At 40.0% G+C, this 23,523-nt stretch overlaps 1 protein-coding gene and 1 long non-coding RNA gene across 2 annotated transcripts in view; one reads left to right on the forward strand and one right to left on the reverse strand.

Annotated features, from left to right (window-relative positions):
- The window catches only part of TSPAN2 (tetraspanin 2), an 81,116-nt gene that overhangs the window by 23,931 nt on the left and 33,662 nt on the right, over nt 1-23,523 (forward strand). Inside the window, exon 2 of the mRNA XM_020780527.3 lies at nt 4,450-4,552. Within this exon, the coding sequence (XP_020636186.1) occupies nt 4,450-4,552 (103 nt within the window). The remainder of the gene's footprint in view (nt 1-4,449; nt 4,553-23,523) is intronic.
- Nucleotides 987-22,437, reverse strand: LOC140706553 (uncharacterized). The gene is made up of 2 exons (XR_012086235.2): nt 20,097-22,437; nt 987-18,887 (listed from the first exon to the last, which is right to left on the reverse strand). It is a non-coding gene; the product is annotated as an uncharacterized LOC140706553 (long non-coding RNA).

The raw sequence follows: 23,523 nt of genomic DNA on the forward strand, positions 1-23,523 counted from the left end.
TTCCTCTCTGGCACATTTGCTCTGCAAAAGCTGCAGTGGGAGTAGGATGTGTTGCTAAACTGACCACAATTGTTTCATCTTTTTTGATTCAGGCTGAAGAACACTTAAGAAAAACCTCAGTCTCTCAAGAGCTTTCACTGTACTGAACTGCCATACTTTTTAACTGGCTAGGCAGTTACATGCGTGCATGTCTGTGTAAATAAGTATAAATATGTAGAAGTGAAACAGTGTCCTGGCTTCTTGTATCTGTGTGGAGGCACAGTGCAGCCAAGAAGATGGATCTGCTCCCTGTCCACCCTGCCCTTCGATGTTTACTGTCTAAATAGCAGAAGAAACCCAGTGTGTCTCTCTGTGTATGCGCACAAACAGATTTCTAATCTTTTACCCAAAGTAAACTGTTATCTCAAGTATCTCCCTGAAACAGAAACAAAACTAGGCCAAAACCAATGAAGATTTCTGTAACACCTTGTTGTTGCTGCTGCTGTTGAATGCTATGTGTTGTCGAGACCTCTCCAACTTGCAGCAACCCCTATGAATGAGCACTCTCCAAAATGTCCCTGTCCTCAACAGCCCTGCTCTGCTCTTGTCAACTCAAGGCTGTGACTTCCCTTATGGAGTCAGTCCACCACATATTTCATCTGTAACAGCTTAAGGACTAATTAATATAATCTTTAAAGTGTTATAGGACTCTGCTGTTTTTTGTTGCAACAGGCTAATACCCCCTGAAAACTAGTACTGTGTTATTGTTTCTTTATAGCAGACAAGGAAATCAAAGATGAGGACCATCCTTGACATATCTCAATGTATTATAACAAGAAAGAGGGGGGTGCCCTTTTTTTGCTTTCTGCTGAGTTGGGGAATAGACCCCATTTAATGCGGTTAGCTTGGATCGCCGAGCTGAGAGCCCACCCTACAAGATCCTGAGCCCTTTTGCAAGCAAAGGCTGAAGTGGAAAGGAGGAACAATTTATGACTGATGGAACTCTGTTTTGGTGATGAGTTTTCATAGCCAGCTCTACTTAGTGACTGTGTTTGCCCTGGTAGGCTTTGGGGGGGGGGGGGGGGCTTTGTTTCTGAGGTAGTTAAGATAAGTACAACCGAATAAGCCACTCCTTCCCCTGTCAAGTCTGAAAACCCTCTGAATTACATGGATAAGGCAGACTTTGTAAGCAGCATACACATTGTGTCTTGTTTGCAGGTTTCTGTGGGAGAGGTTCCCTCAGATTTGGCTTGGAAACCAAATAGTATTAGCCACACTGTCTCACACATTTGAGATGCTCTAGTCTATTACAATACAATACTATCTCAGGGTAGAGTTTGAAAGAAGTCCAGTGAAGTGCAAGAAGTATTAGAAAGCTGAAATAATTCTTTCCAGTCCAATTGTTGCCTGTAACAAAGTTGTATATTGGGGTATCTGGCCACTAAGTCATTCTAAAAATAAACACAATGGAAGACTTGGATTTTTAGGGTTTGTCAAGGAACTTGGTAGCCTCTCTTGCCAAGTAGCAGGTCTTAGCCTGAGGCAGCAGAGAAGAGAAACCTCTCTGTTTGGTTGTCTGATTCAGAAAAAAGGCCAATTTTGCTACCTGAGACTGGGCAGCAAATGGTGCCTGCACCCATTAAAGTCAACATATATCATATGTAAAGCTAGCCATTTTGGTAAATAAGGGAGAAAACCCTCCAAATTGCCTTTTCCTCTATCTATTTGCTGCCCTTTCATGACACTCTAAATGCCCTACCTGAGGAATCCACCTCACCCTGCCTAATGGCCCTGTTCAGTCAAGTGTAGCCCAGTTAATACTGTGTCCTGTTGGATAACAGCTTCTGTGGAGAACTGGGAGTGGGGAAGACTCGATTTTCTCTATCTCTGAGAAGCCGTGATTGAGGCAAGAATAACTGCTATCTGGAAAGTGTGCTTTTTATAATTAAAAAATGACAGGTTTGCTAATTGACCTGAAGCTGCAAATTATGACCCACACATCCCATTCAAACAACATGATAACCTACTTCAGTCCAGTTATTATGGGATGTGAGGCAGAAATTCCCCTCATTACCTTCCCTAATCTGTAATTCTAAATAAAATAATTATTTATATGAGAATTCCTGGTTCTAGTGCAAAGCAAAGTAGAACCCACAAAAACCTGCCCCTTCTTGCCTTGCAAATGAGTGGTGTGAGGTTGGTGTCTCTCAGCTGCAGCTGCACAAAGCTGTGCTGTATGGCCTTGCAAGAACTGGCTATTGTCTCTTGTTCAGTCATTCTGTGCCATGAGAGAAAACTGGCTGGCCTTCTCTCTACCTCTCCATTCAGCTTGACTGGGCAAGACAAGCTTTCTGTATCTTTGTAATTGTCAGAGTGCCTGGGCTTCCTTAGAGAAGCAGATCTCAACTTTTGGCCGTCCTAATATTTTGGACTTAAATGCCTATAATCCTTGAGCATGGGCAATCTTGACTGGGATTTCTGAGAGCTGAAAGAGCCAATTGAGAAACACTGCTCTAGCAATGTAATTATTCCTCTTTCACAAAGGAGCATGTTTTATTAGGTTTTTTTTTCAGGTTTGGTGAGGATGCAAATAGAGGCTTTCTTGGTAGCCATTCTGTGGCTGTGGAAAACTCTAATCAAGGGATACTATGGTGACCTCTCCCTGTTATTGTAGTAACTTGCCTTATGCCAAGTCAGACAGCTCATCCATTTGGCCCAGAGGAGTTCACATTGGCAGAGCTATCCAGACCTTCAGGCAGGATCCTTTCATGTCCTTTAATTAGAGATACTCACTATGGATCCTGAGACTTTCTGCATGAGCTCTATTGCAGAGCCATGTTAATTCCCCCATTTGTCAAAGATCTGTTCATTCAGACACACCTTTGGCAATTAATTTGGCTGGTTGCAAAGAGCTTCTTGCAGGGTGTGTTTTTAATTGCATTTTAACTAGCTGTTTTATATTAGTTTTATTTTACTGTTAGCTGACTTGAGTGTCATACTTTCGGAGGAAGGCAGGTTATAAATCCCATAAGTAAACAGAAAAAAAAAAGAATTTTTGGTGTTGCTTATTTTTGTATGGTTTTTTAAATGCTTTTTAGTATTTGCATACTCTCTGTTGTTAGCTTTAATATCCTTTTTTAATGATATAAGCCACTTTGGGTCCTTTTAAGGAAAAAAGCAGGGTAAAAAATATCTTAAATAAGCTTCCATCTATGTAACACACATTCAAACACACATGTTTAAGGTAACAAACTATCATTTTTCTCATCTGAAGCTGAAATTAATTTTAGTCTAGAAGTCCATTGTGCTAGTTGATGGACTCAAGCTCGTAAGTGTTTATTAATTTTCCTCTGTATATTTTGATTTCTTGTCCAAGAAAGAAGAGGCTTTCTTGAAAGCAAAAAGAATATGATATTTATAATTAATGGGCCGATTTAAAAATTTGGTAATGAGCTCTTGAGCACCACACAGAGAGACTGTTGCAGAAAGCATTTTTATCCAATATTGGCCAAAATCTTCTTGCTTAGCATATGGCGATTTCAGTCTGTTCCTAGCTGACAAACAAAGAGTTCCCACTGCAGTTTTCAGGGGGTGGGCATGCTCACACTGTGTTGGCACATGTGTGTGCACCCCTTGAGAATCGTGGCAAGGAATTTTTATTTGCTGGTTAGAACCAGACTGAAAGTTATGAATTTTCTTATGCTAAGCAATAGGATTCCAGTCACTGTGTAATATTCCAATGCCAGAGAAATACCAGCTTATCAATAATCAAATTTGAATTCTTTTAGAGGAACTTTCAGCATATTTTACTGTATGTGGACTTACAGCTTTGAGGGGCATGGCAACATATTTGGAGATTATAACTTCTTTGTCCGCACAGAGCAACCCTAGGTTTCTCCCATCTTTTGAATGCATTGAGCGGACATATAGGCCAGGAAATTGAACACTGATTCTATGTGTTTTGCCTCCCCTGCCTCATGCTTCAATTGGGTTGTATGTGCTTAATGCACTATACATACATTAACTCACTGTATTCAATTTATTTCTCCCAAAAACAATCTATTTCTATAATATTGAGAAAAAATTCTTTAGGAGCAGGGAAACTGTGGGTTACTAATAAATGTTCAGACATCCAGCAATGCACACAGCTGGTTTTTGCTGTAACTTTGCAACTGGTCCACTGAGTCACAAGATCCAGTCGCTAGACACTGTCCATCTAACATGTACTATGCTTCCGTAACTAGCTTACCAATCAAAACATTTGTACATATCCATGTTAGCAGATTAGTATTAATAGTTTTGGATGCAGACAAGAAGTGTGTTAATGCCAACAGCAACATTTATGTTGTGGGTGGGGCCTCAGCCTCATCTGCCCTAAAAATTTCCAGAAAGAACAAGGAATTGTTTGTTTGAAGATTATGAGCCCTTTTCCTAGCTGTTAACCTTCTGGATTTTCTTTTCCTTTTCCAGTTGGCGGGTTCAGCTGTTGTCGCATTTGGGCTATGGCTGCGGTTTGGAAACATAATAAGAGATTTAGCAACTGATGAAAAGTCCCCAGAATACTTTTATATGGGTAAGTTCTTTCTGTACATGCTAATTGTGCAAAGGTCCCCCCCTTCCATATCTCTCTCAGAGCAAGACACTCGATGCATGAATAATGTAGTCTTATACAATTCCACAACATTTTCTGCAATGTTCTTTGATATCTCTTTCATCTAAGCATGCCTGATTATAGCCTCCATCATTAAGCTCCAATAGAAAGAGGAAAGGTTTGGGAGCATTGGCACTCTTGGGTCAGAAAATGTCTATCAGTGTAATGCGAAGTATAGCATGGTAGAAACAGGGTGGTGTCTTCAAAGGTTCTATGCTAACAGGCCCTTACTGGCAGCCAGAAAACACCAGGTCTATGGCTGTAAATCATGCAAATAAGCAGTTTCTCTAGGTTTGGCCTCCGCCCCGCCCCAAGTTTATAACATCAACTGTAGAGGTTTCCATGGGGTTTCAACTCTTAAAAACAAAACAAAACCTGAGGGACAGAGACTAGGATGGAACATTTTACATGGCATTCTGTCATCTTTGGATTTTTTAAAATAATTCTTTCCCATAACAGTAGTTTTTTTTAACTGAAAATGTTCCACTTATTCAAGAAAATTCTGTTTCCCATCCATGAATTAAAAAAAATGGGCACTCAGAATATTTCATATATATGTATAGCTTTCTCTTACAATATCGTCAGAGGGAACTTGTCTTTTCTCCCACCTACCTCACTTTAGCAGAAGCCAGCTGTGCTAAATACTGATTGACCGATCCCTGTAACATCACAGCACCATTCTATTTGTGGACTAGGGTCAGGATTTATTTTAAAAGCTGGTTGTTATTTTTTTCCCCTCTGCCCCTTTTTTACAAATAAGTTCAAATTGTGCTCTAAAAGTTAAGATAAGAGGAGTAGCTCCTTGAAGAGGGGGCAAGAGAAATTACTAAGGTGATATTCTCTGTGAGAATTAAGACATTTGTCAAATGTGTTACCAAAGTAAGAGAATCCCTTCAGATATTTGTACACAATGTAGTTGACTTGATTGTGTAAAGTTCTACCTGGGCAGCATCCAGAAGGCATGGTGGTGTTCAAACATGGGCTAAGCAAGGAGGTTTTTTGGTTCTACTTCTCAGAATTTTCCCTTTGATGTGGGGATCTCATGACCCATGAAGGAAGGAAAGCACAAATAGAAAAAGAAGGAAGGTGCAAGATAGTTTTCCTACTAGCCCGCACGAACTGTTATCTAAGTGAGTGAACTCTTACATGGGTGGGAGGATATAGGAAAAGCTGGACTTTTGTGAAGGATGGCTCTTGGTATCCCAGAACATATCTTATTTCTTCTAAAGGCTGTCAAGATAGTTTGGAGTGCTTTTTACAGAGTAAAAACATGACCCAGTATCCCATCTTTCAAGTATGTAAGGACCATCAGATCGGGAAACATTGGTCACTTTGCTTTATCTCTCTAAAACCATTTTGGCTCATAGTTAGGAAATAATAACTGAGTTGGTCAGAATCTAGAGGCACTGTAGGTTTTGTGTCTAACTAAATACCATAAAGCTTACAGCAGTGACCATAAAGCTTATAGCAGAAAAGCCATAATCAACTTCCAATAGATTTAGGAATTTGAGAGGGACTATATTAATTAACAGTAACACTGAGATACTGAAAGAGTTCCCATTCTTTGTCTTGCATTTCACAAGAGCTCTATGATTGGTCTTTTTTAAAAAATTAATGTTTGCTTTTCCTTCTTTCCTGCATGATAATACAGAGAAATACATGGTTAATAGAATCACAGTTACTTTAATAACACTCCCTTACATTTCATGGGACTTAGCAGCAGGTACACCTTAACACCTTCCAGATATGCAGGACTCTACCCACCCATGCTGTCTGTGATACTGAGGAGTTTTTATCAATAATAATAGCATTTCCAATCCAGTCTGAAGCACAGCAGTAAAACAAAATTCAAAAGGTGTAACCTTAAAATCCAAATTCACAATCTGAATAACTTCCTATGGACTTACTGTAGCAGAAGCCTCTCCTTTATACCCTGCAAGAGCCACATTTATTAGCAAGTTCTCACAGTCTAAATGAGTATGGTATCTAAATTGAAAACTGGTGCAAAACGTGCTTATATTGCCAAGTGTAAGGCAATAAAAACCCTTTTGGATTACTTTTTAGAGTCTGTGGCTGAACTTCTGTTATACAGCCCTTCTTGTGCCACAGGAATGATGTAATCAGCAATGGCAGATTGCTGCAGATTTCAGGGTGCACATGACTGTGTTGCATAGTATATTCAAGATCACAAAAGAAAGCCTTTAATCAGTAGTAATCTGCTGATGATGATGACATCATTCTTGTTGCATTGTCGAAGCTGCTAGTAGTTGCTTTCTGTCAAGCCTCTGAATCAAAATTACTGTACTTGAGGTAGCTGAGAACATATTAAAACAATAAGCTGAACAAAGTAATAAATGTTTAAAACCAAATAAAAGTGATCAATAATAAAACTAATTTCTTTTGCAACAACAGCAGTAAAAGTCAGCAATAAAACCAGGTTCCATTAAAAACAGTGAGTGGAGTATCTGACAAATTAGGGAAGGAGTGACACCACAGTTGAGAAAGACTGCCAATTTGCTAACAATATTATTTCTCTGAAGGGGGAAGGGAATAAGATGTAGAGAACTTTTGCAGGATTTTTGCCCCCTTTGGACGTATACCCATTAATCAAATGGAAAATGTGTGAGCCAGATAATTTTAATATAATTTTCATTTGCAGAGTAACTGACTTGCTTTGTAAAGGATTCAGAGAGTCATAGAATAATGGAGTTCGAAGGGTCCTATAAGGACATCGAATCCAACTCCTTGCTCAATGCAGGAATACAGATTGAAGTATACCTGACATATGGCTGTCAGTAGGTGAAGAAGCAGTTTTTTCTTCCAAGTTGGGAATATTAGTTCCAAAATGTTAGTAATATGTTCAGACAAGGTACTAAGAAATTGTAATTTCATAATTGCCTCATTTTTGTGACAGTGGCAAGACATGTGGCGAGACTCCTCTTTAATTGCATCCTGGAAAACAGTGATAGTGTATTTTATAGAATGTTGTTCAACAAAATGTCAGCTGGTAGACATTTGGCAGAAAGCATCATCAGAAGCAGATAGAATCTCATGATTATTTCCACCAGAAATAATCATTTAAATTTACCTTTGCTGTATTGTATTTCAGTATAATTATGGCCATTTTTGCTGGAGTTCCTAGACTTCCAAATACAGTACATGTTTCTGTTTCCTCCTCTTTGTCTCTCTCACTCTGATATGTATATAATGTACATGTAAATGATGTACACCATTTAAGCCTGAAATTGAACTAAAATGTCCATGCTAGCTGTTGGCTGCAAGGGTGGTCTATAACCTATAGGTAGGTGGAACAGCATCAAATCATAACTGCAGTACTTCTGCACTACTAGTGGTGAACCCAAGGACTTCAAATGCTGTTAGAATATTAAGTCCCATAATACCATTCATTGCTTATGTTAGGTGGAGCTGAGGGGAGCTGGAGTCCAACAGGCGAGAAAAACCACAAGTTCCCCCAACTCTATCTACAATGATTTCATTCTCATGTAATTTTGAATAGCTATTGGTGCTGTGCTCTCCAAATCTGGCAAGTCATTACTGTATGTTAGGCTAGGCTATCTGGCAGAGGCAAATGTTACAAATACTGGATTATCCTACTGGGTGAATAAAGCATCAGTTCAATGCAGGACACTTTCCTGTACAGAGCTGCTTCCAGTGTTAAAACAGTTGGGGTTTAACTGTTTTTGTAGTAATATTGAGAGCGACGCTTCCAGCTCTGGGCTCATCAGAAATTTTCAAGAAGGCTGGAAGAGCGGAGGAGCTCTGTATTGTGGGTTATCTGACAGCTGCAGTTTTGCAAAATGAGAGCCTTTTGTGGTTTGTATTTGTTCTCATTCGTGAGGCAGTTGCTTAGGAGTTTGGTGGGAGCATTAAATAATCAATGTGATGGGGAGATGTAAATCTGTTCGGTTTACATTAAGTATTCGTCTTCCTTGCTGTTTACATTGGCAGTCTTACAGTTATTTTCTGGCTCTGCACAGCCAGACACCTCCAATGCAATCAGGCCCAAGGCAGGGCTCCATTGCCTTCTTTGGGCATTGTCTGTATGTGGATGGTGGGCAGCAGCTCAAATGATTAGCTATTTGGTTTAAAGTTGCAGATGTCTTCCATTCCTGTTAAGAACACTGCAGAATGTTTTGGTTTGGGATCCTTGTAAATGAAGCTCTCATCTGGGATTTAGTCCAGGATGCATTTTATTGTCTTCATAGTTGTAGCTGTGCTATTCTGTGCAGGCATTTCAGCAAGAAACACAAAGAAAAGAAAACATTGTGACACTTTAAAGACTAACTGCTATATTTTAATACAAGCTGTGTTCACCTTGTAAAATGAATGAAAGCAACAGGAAGTATACTGGAAGATCCATTGGACAAGTTGTTGTTAGGCAGTACAACAAGGAATTCACTTTATCCAAAAAGGCAACATTCTCCAACTGCTTCCTTCCCCAACTACAGTACGATGGACTTTGATCAAAAGTGCATAAATTGTAAATTCCATTACACCAGAAAGTAGTACTCAAAACAATAGGGTCAAGACGCAAGAAAGGAACTTTGGATTAAACATTAGGAAGAACTTCATGGCAGTAAGAGCTGTTTGGCAGTGGAATTGACTATCTCAGAAGATACTGGACTATCTGTTTAGAGAGATGTTGGACAGCCATCTGTCAGGGATGCAGTAGCTCTGCTTTACCAGGGGCTTGAGCTAGATATCCCTTTGAGTACCTACCAGCTCTACAATGGTGTGATTCTTTGAGAGTTAGTCAGGTCCATAGTTTTATTTATAAAGCCAGGGTCAGAGCAGATCTTGAGCAGTATTACCTTCCTGCAGTTTCCTTAGTGTGTGAAGTAGGGTTGAACAAATCTATCAAGTTTGTTTTCGCATACTGTAGTTTCTTGAATTGCCACATTACATTGTTCCATCCTGATTTGGTCAGGAACTGAATTTTACAAATCTCACCAGTTTATATTAATTTTTGAAATAGACTCTGAATGTGCATGTACAAGTTGAAGGATCTTGTGGGGAAATTTATATTTTACAGTCAGTGTATGGCTATTGGTGATATGGCTTGTTCACTATAATGGTGTAACACCCATGTTAATTTAACATTTTTTTTAAATCTGATGAGCCATTAAAGGCTATATGGGAAACCTCTATGAATCAGGGACAGCAAGGGAAGCTTTGGGAAGGCACTGCCTGGTGACATGAGAAGCAGGCATGTGGAATTCAAATAGCTGCTACTGCTCTTCAGATTGACCTAGCCAGAATTCATGCGGCTGGTTGGAAGCACTGGCTGGATGCCTAGTGTTCTCTGCTTTCTGCCTCCTGCTTATTTATGGAGGGATTTTTCCTGGAGCCACAATATTTTTGTCTTTACAATAATTGATAATTACAGTCTTGTACTTTCCATGGAGTTGGTTTTTGCCTGCTGTGCGGAGTCCCGTCTCTGCCCACAAACAGGCCTTCTCGGCCATTTTGGATGAATCCCAGTCTGGTCTTCCTTTCCAAGCCAGACCGCTGCTCATCTTTTCCATCCACCAACTCTGTCATCATAGCAACTGGTAGACGGCTGTGCTAACAACTCAGCCATGCACTGAGGTGCAAGGTGCAGGGCCCTGCCAGGTGAACTGAAATTCCTCATTGGTTTGTGTTAAATACACAGGACACAGCAGCCAAGCTAACAGGAAAAACATATCAAGCACCATGGAAACCAAACTGTTTGATCTCTGCAGCGTCTCTCCACCTGCCATTTGGGTGTGAGTCAAGATCTCAGAGAATATAAACAAACACAAGTGACAGCGTAAGGGGAACGACTTGCCTAAAGTTGAGCTGGTTAAAAATAGCCCAGCCACTGCTGTTCTCATGACTTCTGACAGAAATGACAGTGTTAAGGTTGTATTTCATAGTCTTTGTAGCTCTGAGGTTGGAAAAGTAAAATGCTTCATAGATTATAATGTTTAGAATCCCAAAAGTAGTATGGCCAGTGGACATCATGGTTTGGAATTCTGGTAACTGTCATCCCAAAGTAATTTTCCTGGGCTCTGTTTGTTAGCCATTCACAATTCTTGTAGACAATTCTTATGCCAAAAATAACACAGACCCCTGTGACATATTATAAACTAACATATTTAGGTCTCCATCCTGTGCATCAGGAGCGGGGGGGTGGACTTTTGCCTTCCAGATGTCTTAGATTAGTGGTTCCCAACCTTGGGTCCCCAGATGTTATTGAACTAAAACTCCCAGAAGCCTTCACCACTGGCTGTGCTGGCCCAGATTTCTGGGAGTTGTAGTTGTAGAACATCTCAGATTACAATTTATCGATCATGAATTGGAATAGCTGTGGAGCTAAAGTGATTCTTCACTGAGCTCTCCTCCCCAGAGAATATGTGTGGTAGTCTTGGGTAAGCTGCACAGTCCCATAGCATCCTCTCAAAAAGGTAATGGATAAACCACTTCTGAGTGCTTCATACTAGCAAACCCCAATTCAGGTCACCATACATTGGAATCAGTTAAATGGCACACAAATATTAAAAGCTGGCTGCATAGCGTGGTGAGCTTATGAGCCTTGGTCAGGAGTTCAATTCCCCATTTCTCAAAGGACAACCAGCCTTTGTGGTCTTGGGCAAGCTACACAGACCCAGTGCATCCTCAGAAGAAGGGAATGGCAAATCATTTCTAAGCATTTTATGTTCGGAAAGCCTGAGAAGTATCACTATAAATTGGAATTGGCTTGATGGCACACGGCTATTATGATTTTTTTAAATAATATATATGTTAGGTAGGGCTCAAATCCAGACCCAAACCCTAGAGGGGTCCCCAAAGGTCCATTTAATTCCAGATACATTCCACCGACCATTATTAGATTTACTATTACTGATTGGGATTTAGGCAAGCTGCACAGTCTCAGGTTGCCCCTCAAAGAAAGGAATGGTAAAGCACTTCTGAGTATTCTCTAGCTAGAAACCCTTGAAAAGGATTGCCATAAGTCAGAATTGACTTGATGCCATATGATTACTGATTAGGACTGCACTGTAATTGTAGCACAGGTTTGTGATTTACTTGGTCAGATGGATGAAGTATTACTTACCTCATGGCCACATACATAGACAAAGGGCAGGAGGTGGGAATATGCAACAATGGAACCAAAATGCTAAATAAGTGTAAAGGGCAGAAATCTGTATGTGATGTACCTTTGCAGAGGAAAAACAAATGCTTAGATAATAACAGCTGCAGGATAGCTCAGTGATTTAGGTGGCTACCTCTAGCTACTCAGTGGCTGCATAGTTAGAGGTTGGGAGTTCAATTCCCCACTGTGCCTCCTTGATGGGCTGGACTTGATGGGCCATAAAGTCCTCCTTCCATCTCTACAGTTCTAAGATTATTATTATTGTTACTATCACAATTATCTAGGAGTAGTAAATGGTGACAGCTCTATTTTCTTGACTATTCTAAGTTGATTTATCATAATGAAGAACAAAGCCACAATTCTGATTAAGTTAGAATGGAATTCATTTAAATTTGCCGATAATGGCTGATAATTAAGTGATGATAACTTGATATCATGGAAAAGTTGTACAGATTTTGCTTGAGTAGTGCCATGAAGAGCTGGATTGTTCATAAGTGGCTAGAGTTGAAAGGTGGCCACTTCAGGTATGGACTGGAATTTCAGCAGTCTGAGAAGAACAGGAAGACTTTTATCTTGCTGAAATAAATGATTGTGTAGATTAAGTAGGTTGTCATATTCTAACTTTATATTTAAAATGCTTTGCCCACCAGCATTCAGCAGCAGCTGAATACACTGTACATATCATTGTTGCTGTACATGTTTGTTTGAATTTAGTACTCATTGCCTGTCCTGTTTCCCTTTCGCTCTTCTGGGCTGTGACCTGTTTTTAATTTATTTAAAAGGGCATGTGAGAGAATCAGGCCTTATCTCCAGATTTGTGAGATAACAATCTCAGAATTGCAGAGCTGGAAGTGACCCTATGGGAACCATTGAGCTATCCAGCAGTGCTCATGTACAATGGATCACGGTGGCAAGGTCTACACCATAGTGTGGTGGAGAAGGAGGAGGGAGAGAAGAAGAAGAAGAAGAAGCAGAAGAAGAAGAAGGAGAAGAAAAGTGCATTTCCTGAATGTTTTCTCCTGCCCCTCAGCTATTAACATTACCGTTTCCTCATGAACTTTACTTCTGTCTCTCTTTCTGTGCAAAGGTAGAATGATGTGAAAGCCACCGAGGCAGCAAGGGTGTTGACCTTTTCTTTCAACAATTGTAGAGGTCATTGCAGGGCCAACAGCTGTGTGGGCTGCCAACATCTTTGGCAGCAGTGTTTCTAATCTGCCTGAACATTCAGTTTCGTTGGCATCTGGTGCATTTGCATGAGGCCTAACTTGCCAGGCATAAGAGGAGATTCCTGGTATTTTTGGGGGGGGGGAGGCAGAAGAAGTCATGATGTGCAACTCTGAGATGACTCGTAATCTATTTAGTACTTTCTCCTGCCATTTAAATCATAGAATGATAGAATAATGAAGTTGGAAGGGGGCTATAAGGCCATGTTTGGAGGGCAAACATGACCTTTCCCCCCCACAGTCTTCTTAGCATCATCCCCCGTGTCATCTGTTCTGTGAAAACACACATGCCCTACCTCCCACAAAGGTTTATTCTGATACTGTAGTTTGTGAATGCTAAAGTGGCTGTGTCTGAAACTTGTGTAAGTGACTCGACCCTTCCTTTGCAGAGGCTGCATTGCCACTGTTTGTTTCTGGGACAGCTTGTGCTTTTAGGATATGAAGTCATGTCTGTTCTAGAAGGATTTCAGCAGATTTCCTCTGCGGAGGCGACTGCCCACACAAACAGCCCTGCGGTACGTAACAAGAGGGAATGGCACTCTACTCCCTTGGGACCAAGTCTTTTTGTAATTTTCTCTCCTGCCAAGGTTTTCAAATGAAGCTCTGCGTCGTGTAGCGCTTGATTGAATCCCTCCGACTGTCTGTGGGAGTTGCGAAAGGGAAACAAACTCTTATATCTAAGCCAAAAAGAAAGTCAGAATAGATACGTTATTTTAGATCCATCGTTTAAGACAAACCGTCGAAGGACGGAAAAGGAAAGAGAAATCTGCTGTCTACCACGTTCAGCACCAGTGACAGGAGAGCAAAACCTCGCCTGTGATGAATCTTACTTTAATAAAAGGAAGTTTGAGAAACTGCCACAAGTACAAATGCAAGATGAGATCTGACAGGAGTTAAACACAGTGGTTTTCTGAAGTCTCTGCTACTTACACTCCCTTTCAAGCTCACTGTCTCAGCAGCTTCAGAACCTGTTTCCTTTTAAATGACAGGCAAGAAAAAGGTAATCCCAGAACAAAGTAAAAGAAAGCTTGACTGGAAGATCCTTCCCTGAGCTGTGTTCTCAAAGGGGGTTTCAATTTCCCATCCACGGCAATGTAATCAAAATTTCAAGACTATTCTAAACTTTTATGTCTCTTTAATGTTGAATTTTCTGTATTGGCTCAGAGGGAAAGATTCTTCCTGCACAGTTAGATTTATGACTGACTTCTCATGTTAGTCCGTTTCCAACTGTTAGGCATGAACTGCAATGCAAGAGGTGATAATGAGCTGTGTATATATGGTTAAACTAAAATAGAATCAGCTTCAGTTCACACTACTTTTGCACCTGCTTTCAAGAATCGCCCTCAGCATATAAATGCAAGCAGATGAAATACTGTTTTTTCAGTGTAAATGCCGGCTGTCTTAGATCACTGTAGGGAGTTATGTGGCTCCTGCAGTCTTTCCAGATAACCAGAAACAGCTGCTTATAATGCAGGAATATTCTGAAAGTAGCTGGGGTGAGCGGGAATAGGAGGCATAATTGGAAGCAGGCTTCAGTCTTGTCCTTCCCCCCTGACAACAAGCATGAACTTGTCTGTTCTGCAAACATTTGAGATACAGAATTGTGCCATTATCAGGTTTCCATTGTTTTTGAACCCATCAGCCCTAGTGACCAGCCCTACTTAGCAATTTGGCTGTTGCATTTTGGATTCACTAAAGTTTTTTGACATGTTCCGTAGGCAGCCCCAATTAGAGTGCATTACAGTAATCTAGCTGGGATATACAGTAACTAAGGCACGTGTCACTGTGGCCAGATCAGTTGTGTCTAGGAAGGGGTGCAACTTGGCATTCTTTTTTCTGCTGGCAACGTGCAGCAATATCGGTCCACTCTCTGGCGTTCTGAATCATGGATACACTAGCACAATATCCCACATTTATAAATTGGAGGGTTTTTGGTGGGGGGAATTGAATTACTTTACACCAACCTTCTGTAAATGAAACCTTACTGATATTCTGTGCTATAACTTCATCCCAGCCTAATTAGAGATGGGCATGAACCTGAAAAAATGATTTGTGGTTTGTGATGATTTGTGGTTAGCCACATACTATGACCCATGGGAATTGGACCTCTTCCTTACGAAGTTAAAACTTTTTGCTGCTCATTCTGGTACCCAGAGAGTTCAGTTGCCATCATTCAACTTCTAGCTACCCTCACCTGGATGACTGAGAATCTTCACAGATTTGACCCATGACCCACTACAAACCAACTAGAAAACCAAATCTGGTCACAGACTACCTGCTCCTGTTGCAGCACAGCCATTATGCTGCTGCCACGTTGCCCTGACCATCTGGAGGGTCAGGTGTGTGCTTCAAGGCAGCAACCACCTTCCCTGCAGTGAGTTCAATTGCTGCCTCAAAGCATGGCTAACAGGCATGCAGGGAGGAGGTGGCAGCAGTGGTGCAGCAGCGGCAGGAGCTGGCAGGCCAGGCAATCAGGGCAGTGGGAGTGGGGTAGGTAGGCCATCCCAGTTTGCCAAATCAAATGAAGTGCAAGAGGGAAAAAGTTTGGTGTTTCATTTTGCTTCAGCAAAACAAGATACCCGAACTGAACCACAAACCGAATGATAAACCAACCCACTTTGTCAGTTTTTCTGGTTCACAGATCCCAATCCTTTGTTCTGTTTACTTGTATAAAGTAATATACAAGTTGACTACCATTGAGTAGATAATTATCATCTCAACTATAAACCATGAATTTTTGAAAGATGGATTCTGTTACCGTTCCTATTAATTTTTTACAAGGAGACAACAGTTTTAATTGAGAATGTCCCCCCTTTTCTGGGTTGTAATAAAAGGGTCAAAGCTGAAAATATTGAAACGTGTTTTCCTCTTAAAATTCAAAGTGTGACACAAACAAATGCTCACAATCAAATATTTATATATAAAGAGCGTATTTTGCTCTAAGCACTCAAAGTCAACAAGATTATTTGTTTAGGTAAAGAATTGTGTTGAACAGCAAATGCCACAATCCTCATACGCGAACTGCTTGATTTTTCACATTTTTGCCTTTGATTCCATATGGATTTCATTTTAATTAGAGTAGCTAATGGTTCCTATGTGAAAGCAAAAAAAAAAAAAAAAACTGTGGTGAAAGCAGTGAAACTTGATTGTGCTTTCTAAGAAAGAAAATCTAAACTCATTTATCAAACTAAAGCATATTCCTAATGTCACTATTGGACTGGTATATATCACTTCAGTCCGTTTCCTGGAACTGTGACTGGAGGCAGAAGCTTCTAAAATCTTAAGCAAATTGGGTTACTTTCCTTCATCCAATGTGATAGTAGCTGTTATAACAGATGTTACTTTTTTATTATTATTAGATTTATACCCTGCCCATCTAGACCAATGGTCTACTACTTACTGATAAATCACTCTCTGAACCATGGCTGTTACTTTTTCCCAGCATTTAATTTTGTGTTGATAAAACCCATCTTATCTGATACAACAAGAGCATCTCCACAAGTATACCCCATTTTCCTGAAAATAAGCCCTAGTATGATTTTTCAGGATGCTCGTAATATAAGCCCTACCCCCAAAATAAGCCCCAGTTAAGTGAAACCCTGCCCTTCACCATTGTGCAGCAACCAGAAGATGACATGAGCATATTTGAATAAATGTAGATTGCTGTACATGAAAAAAAAAATAAAACACCCCCTAATGTGTTTTTGAAGCAAAAATTAATATAAGACCCTGTCTTATTTTCAGGGAAACACAGTAGAAGAAGCTGCCTTGTATAACTCAGATTGCTAGTTGGTCTAGTTCAGTTTTGTTATTTAGCCACTAACTAGTGGCTAAACAAAAACAAAGCCACTGGTATGTTTTGCCACTGAGCTGTGGCCCTTCCTCACTCTTGTTTCTTCCAAGAATCTGACTTCCCCATAAACATCACTTTCATCTTCTTAGAATAAGATTCATGTTACTTTTAATGTGGCACTTTAAATAACACCCAAAGAAAATTTGGGTGTTATGCGTAAAGATTTTTACTGCATTCAGTGAAAAAGGATATCTAGACCCATTGATATTTTTTGGTTCTGCATGTGAGTGAAAATACTTGCACTTTTTCATCAGAATTTTTTTAAAACAAACAGAATTTGCATATTGAGTTGTATTTTGTGCAAAAATCATTGCTGTAATGGATCACCAGTTTCAAGAAATTCTGCTCTAATCACTTAGCCCTGTTGATCTGGGAGTGTGTGAGCCCAGGAGGGTTAAATGTGGTGATGGCTAGCTCTGTAACACTAGTCTGACTCAACTAAGCAGTGCTTTCAAGTAGCAGATCAAGGCAAGACCTGACTTTAAGTACCACAAATCCTCTCTGCCATAAATCCAGACAATTGGATGGAGAAGGTTTTCTATTTTATTTAGAGATAGTAAAAAAAAAGCCTTTAAAAAGCTAAAAATTTCAAGGTTTTAAAAAGGCATCAGATGTATTTGGGGCAACCAAGCAAAGTCTTATGCTGAATCAATACAGAGAAACAAACCAGAAAATGAGAAAGCTATGTAAACTACCTAGTACTTACATTCTAGCATAGCATCCACATAGTCTTGGAACATGCACAGAATGTTTTCTTCCCAGTACACCATAACAGGACAGCAACTGAGCATAGCATTTCCTAAGAGATAACTAAGCCTACTAAAGTAAATTCTGAACCCCTTTATATACCTTTGTCGTCACATTCTGGACATTTCAAGATAGTCTGTCAATCAAGTTTTAGGTTTCCTCAAATGTTCACAAGGAAAAGAGCATTTTCTGCACCTGACACAGGTGAAGTCATTTTCAAATTAGCACAATACCAGGGAAGAAGCCAACTTGGCCTTGGTCTTCACTCATAAGATAAAATGCAGATGGTGCCCATTATCAGCAGAGCCTGCCCCCACACCAGCCATTCCCAGACCCTGACAGAAAAACATCCCAGAGAGATCTACAACCCATGTTCTCCCATTTTCTCAGTTTCTTCACAATTGTATGTATTTCATGAAGCAAATAATGTGTTTTTATAAAATAAAAAAACTTATATTTCAGACGAAGCACAAGAATTTTTTGCAAAATACAAGCTTTTTGTACAAATACTATATATGTGAGTTTTTCAGAAAAAATCTTGAAATGTGGAAAATGCAAAGAAACTCTCATATCTATCCCACTGTGAAGATGTACATCCATAGCTGTGTCTCTGGTCTGTAAATATTAAAATGAAACATAGAGTTTCCATTTATAACATACATTTCCATTTATAAGATGCCCCCCCCACATACACACTTTTCTAATCCAAAAATTAAGAAAACTTGGCTTTGAGGATTCAGCCTCTGGGCTCAAAACAGTCGGACATTTTGAGTCCCTGTTGAATCTGAACCACAGGCTCCAACGAGGTGTGTTCCAGTTGATTTGTTCAGCATCAGTTGACATCAGTTTCATAAGGCTTGTGAATTGAGGAAGCTAAGTCTCCTAACTGCAGGAAGCTAAGTCTCGTGACTGAAGGAAGCCTGTTTATAGAGGCAAGATGTGTGCGGTTTTGTTCTCACTTATCTCAGCTTATGTCCATGTAAAAGACACCCTTCAATATTTTAGTGTAATGATTTTAGGAAAAAGTAGTGTCTTTTACACAGAAAAATATGATATATACCCACACTGGATAGTGGACAGTCCTATAGTTCATTTTATTCCTGTTTCCTTTTATTTAACAGTGCAATATGGCACTACTACATATGCTAGAGCCCTGCCACATTGAAAATCCTTAATAATAAATATGCAGTACACATAATTTATATTATTGCCATTGCTGTTTGATCCCATCAAAAACTTCCAGAAAGTACTTCAGTGGAGGAGCAGAGTGGAAGATTCTGTCTTATTGCCAAAGAGCTATGAGAGAAGAAAGGAAGGAGAATTGTCTAATTAATAGGCAAAATCAAAAGAAACAAAACAAAAATGACAAAAACATGTAGCACCTTAAAGACTAACCCTTCTATTTTAATGTGAGCTTTCATGGACAAGTACACTTCGTCAGACATGGATTTTGCCTGATATGCTTGCACATACTAACACAGCTACCTCTTCTAAAGCTACTGTCTTATTATTGTTTCTAATTATCTTTTTAATTACTCCCCTGATTATCTTCAGAATGGAGGGAAGTTAAATTCCCCTTTAATAGTTCACTAAATGGAATTTGCCATGCCTTATTTATGCTCCCTAAACCTGTCCAATATTCGTGACAATTAACTCTTACATTTTTAAAAACTTCATTCAAGCCTTACATTCACTGAGAAGGGGGAAACTGCCACTTTAAATATGCTGATTGTACTTCTTACATTTTCAGTTCCTCACAAACCTCAGTTTTATAGCACTGCTGTAAGAAAACAAGGCATATAAAAGCACAGTTAAAACATATAAATCAGCCAAGACAGCTCTGACAAATTTTTGGTGCTATCTTGCTTGTTATATGCCTGTCTGAACTGTTGTTCTTATATTTTTTTTGTCATCCATATAATTTTGCTGAAGAAAAGTGTGGACGTTTTTAAAGCAAGTGAATAAAATAGCAGCTGTCATTTCAAGAACCAGTGTGGTGTGATTGTTACGTCGGAGGAACCAGACTCGGGAGATCTCACCAGATGACCTTGAGCCAGCCATTCTCAGCATAACCTGTTTTGCAGGGTTGTTGGCAGGGTGAATGGAGAAAGAGAAAGTTATTTATGCTACCTTGAACTACTGTAGGAAAGTTGCGAAATAAATGTAAATAACATTAACAAAAAAAAAACCCGATCATGTTTCTTGCTGCTGAAGATGTTGTCATGGTAGTGGGATCATCAAAACCTCTTTATGGTTTTTGTGGGTTTTTTGGGCTCTTTGGCTGTGTTCTGAAGGTTGTTCTTCCTAACGTTTCGCCAGTCTCTGCGGCCGGCATCTTCAGAGGACAGCACTGAAGATGCCGGCCACAGAGACTGGTGAAACGTTAAGAAGAACAACCTTCAGTACATGGCCAAAGAGCCCAAAAAACCCACAAAAACCATTAGATCCCGGCCGTGAAAGCCTTCGCGAATACATAAAACCTCTTTATGTTGCTCTAGTTCTTACCACATTTTTGTAGTAAAAGGCCAGCAGTGGAGTCTGGAGCTGAGACATGCCTGTTTTACTGAGCCATGTCTGACTTCCATGGGACTTAGATTGCTTTCATAATGTGCTCAAAGTAGGCGGATCTTTGAGTTTCCCTAACTGAACTTCCCTTTTCAGGCCTTGGAGTTATCATGGTCACCCCTTATCTCTCAGCCTAACTCCACGTGAGAACTGTGAACACATTCAGAACCTCCTTCTGCTCCTGAAGCACCATTGAATTGCTTCTGACACATGCAAAGGAAAAAGAACCCTAATGCTACCTCACAGACTAGCTGTGAGGTTAAAAAAATGTCTCCGAGTATGGAGGAATTATAAGCAGAGAAGTAAAATTGCTAACAGTTCTAGCGTGGGGAACAAAAAGTGCTTTCTGACACAGCCCATATTTCAGCGTGTCTTCTGCTAATGGAAGTTAATTAGAGGTTTCAGAACATGTTTTTTTCAAATGTGCATAAAAATTATGCTGCTGATATTGCATGCCTGCGGTCCCCCCTTCCATTGCACTTGAAGGGAAGTACAAGAATATTCCTTTCACTGAAAAAGTTTGTACTGTCCCTTAAGGGAGGTCAAGACAACAGAGCACATGTTCTTCACAAGGTGGCCCATAAGGAGATCATCACCCCACTGATCAAAAAAATTCCTGGCTGTTTAAAAAAAAAACAGACTTCAGTTTCTTCTTTCTGATATAGACTCCAAGATCACTTACCCAGTAGCCAACTTTTGTACGGTGATACTCGGGTCTCGGGAATTCTATGGTAACTAGATACTAGATTGATCTAAGAACCATAGTAATAAACTGACTGACTTGCGTGTCTGCAGAGAGACAGAAGCATCTATCTGTCTGAATGCACAGCATCATCAATTCCCTGATTTTCCTGTTCCTGACTTGGGCTTTTTTACAAGGTTAGCAGTCACGGCTGTGTTGGGAAGGAGTTACATCATCAGCTAGAGTGTTACTGGTGCAGTGGGATTTCTAACACATTAGACACTGGCTGCATAAACAAATAAACTTCCTCTGTGGTTAATTATGTTCTGAAACCCTGACTGAAGGTGTGTGTGTGTGTGTGTCACCTTAGAGACAGAGCTCAGTAGCAAAAAAGAAAAAAGCATTGTATAGCTTGCTTGTCTGGAAAAGAGCCAGCTGTCGTCTTCAGCAAATGCAGCTGCAAAGCCCTCTCCAGCCATTCCATAAGTGGAGCTGGGAGATTCTGCATTCGCCACTTGAGACAAAGACCTTGTTGTTCCTTGGTTGCAACACAAAATACTCTTTCCCCCTTGTTACTAGATGCTAAGCTATGCTGTGAGGGTATTGCTCTCATCTCAGCCAAGTTGAGACTGTCCCCTCTCATTTCTAAGAGCAAGACAGAGAAGAAACAGCAACTACCTCAGAATTACTGGGGAAGCCCCAGAATTAGTGGGGTTTTAGCCAAGGATAGCAAGATAGTGTACCAGAACCACTTTTCTTCCTGATCCTACAGGGCTGTAGGAAGGACACTCCGTACCACACTGTCCCTCAGCACATTGGGATTTTGGTGATGGGAGCAGACTTGACACATGGCCAGAGATTCTGAATTCAAATGCAAGAGGCAAAGCATAGTCCTACCTTGACACAGTGCAAGATTTGCCCTTCTAACCTCTTTTGGCCTGGGGGCAGTGTTTTCCCCACCTATTTGTACTAACCAGCCGGGGAGTATGGTACCCCATCATCTGGTTGTCCGATCAGATAACCTGATCCCTGAACCTCCCTAAGAGTCCTATACATGTTATAGACCACCAGAGGGGAAAATGAGAACCATGTATTTTTCACAGTTGGCATACAGTATATCTCAATATTTAAATCCAACGTGACCCAGGGGAATATTCTGCACCTTGTATATTCCTTCTTCTGAATATCCCCTTATTTATTTATTTATTTATTTATTTATTTATTTATTTATTTATTTATTTATTTATTTATTTATTTATTTATTTATTTCTATCCCGCCTATCTGGACATATTAGCCCACTCTAGGCAGCTTACAATAAAAGAAACAATATAATTTTAAAACATTGCACCTAGACTAAGATAGAAATCAAAGAAAGATATAAGAAAGGAAAAATCGTCAGGAGTTTTCTGTTGGGAAAGCCTGCCTATACATCAATGTTTTTAGTTGTTTCTTAAAAATGTCCAGCGAGGGAGCCGCGCGAATCTCAGGAGGTAGGTTATTCCAGAGACGAGGAGCCACCGCCGAGAAGGCCCGATTTCTGGTCTTCTCCTTCCAGGCCTCTCTCGGCATTAGGCTCCTCAGCCTCACCTCCTGGCTCGCACGAGTGACACGGGTAGATCTTGGTGGGAGAAGGCAAGACAGATAAACTGAATATTCCCCCAAAGTCTTTACTTTTCTTCCTTGTATTGTATAGGCATATGCAAGCAAATATAAATGAGTACAGTATATGGTTGTACATCTAATAAGCAAGATTATCTCTAAGCTTCATGGGTGCATAGCCATGCAGTGCTGCACAAGCACAGCCAGTGTTGCTGCCCATTTGGTTCCGGTCATAGCTGGAACCCTGCACTTGCAGTGTGGGGCCCTGTCCAGTGCAGGTGGAAAATCAGAGGTGAATATCCAAAAACTTAAATACCTAACACAGTGTTAGAGAAATAAGAATATAAGAGCTTAATGAAATAAATATATAGTTTTATTGTTTAATCCTAAAATAAGTCACACCTATGAAAAATACCTTAAAGCTATATAAGTAAAATAACAAGCAATTATAAAGTCTCATCAATATATATAGAAACTCTTAATACACACATACAAACATCCCAGCGGAGTGTTCTCCCCTCTAATTGCATTCCCCTGTCATCCTTTGCTCTTTGCTTCAGCTATCTTTTTTGGCAATTATTTATACTCATATTTGCACTTCCTTTACTTTCAACAAACCTTTTTGAAGGAATTGATGGCCTAGTGTTCTGGTGTTCGAGGGGGGGAGATTCAATAGGAAATTATATTTTTTGCGCAAGTATTGGACATACAAGGGTGTGTAACATAAAGTCTGGCATGTTACCACCATGTTATTGTTGTGACTAACATTTTGCAGAAATTGGACCACTAGTGTTCTATTACTGTAAGCCTGTGTGACAGCAAGTCATTGTCACATCAGGAGCCTAAGATGCTAAACTATTGTAAAATTAGACTATAATGATCATCAGTAAGGTGTGCTATTGATTTGCAAATACCATCCCCATACTTTCAGCTGTAACCAAGACACTATTCAGCTGTCAGGATGTTTATGAATCTGTGGCCTTGCTAAAATGTAGTGTTGACAACCTCTAGTAAACAATTTCCAAGCCATGTTTTTAAACAGATTTTCATTTGCAGGACCTCATTTTCCATACCCCTTGAATTAT

The sequence above is a fragment of the Pogona vitticeps genome, chromosome 4 (assembly GCF_051106095.1).
Source record: "Pogona vitticeps strain Pit_001003342236 chromosome 4, PviZW2.1, whole genome shotgun sequence".
In the NCBI taxonomy this organism is placed as follows: Eukaryota; Metazoa; Chordata; class Lepidosauria; order Squamata; family Agamidae; genus Pogona; species Pogona vitticeps.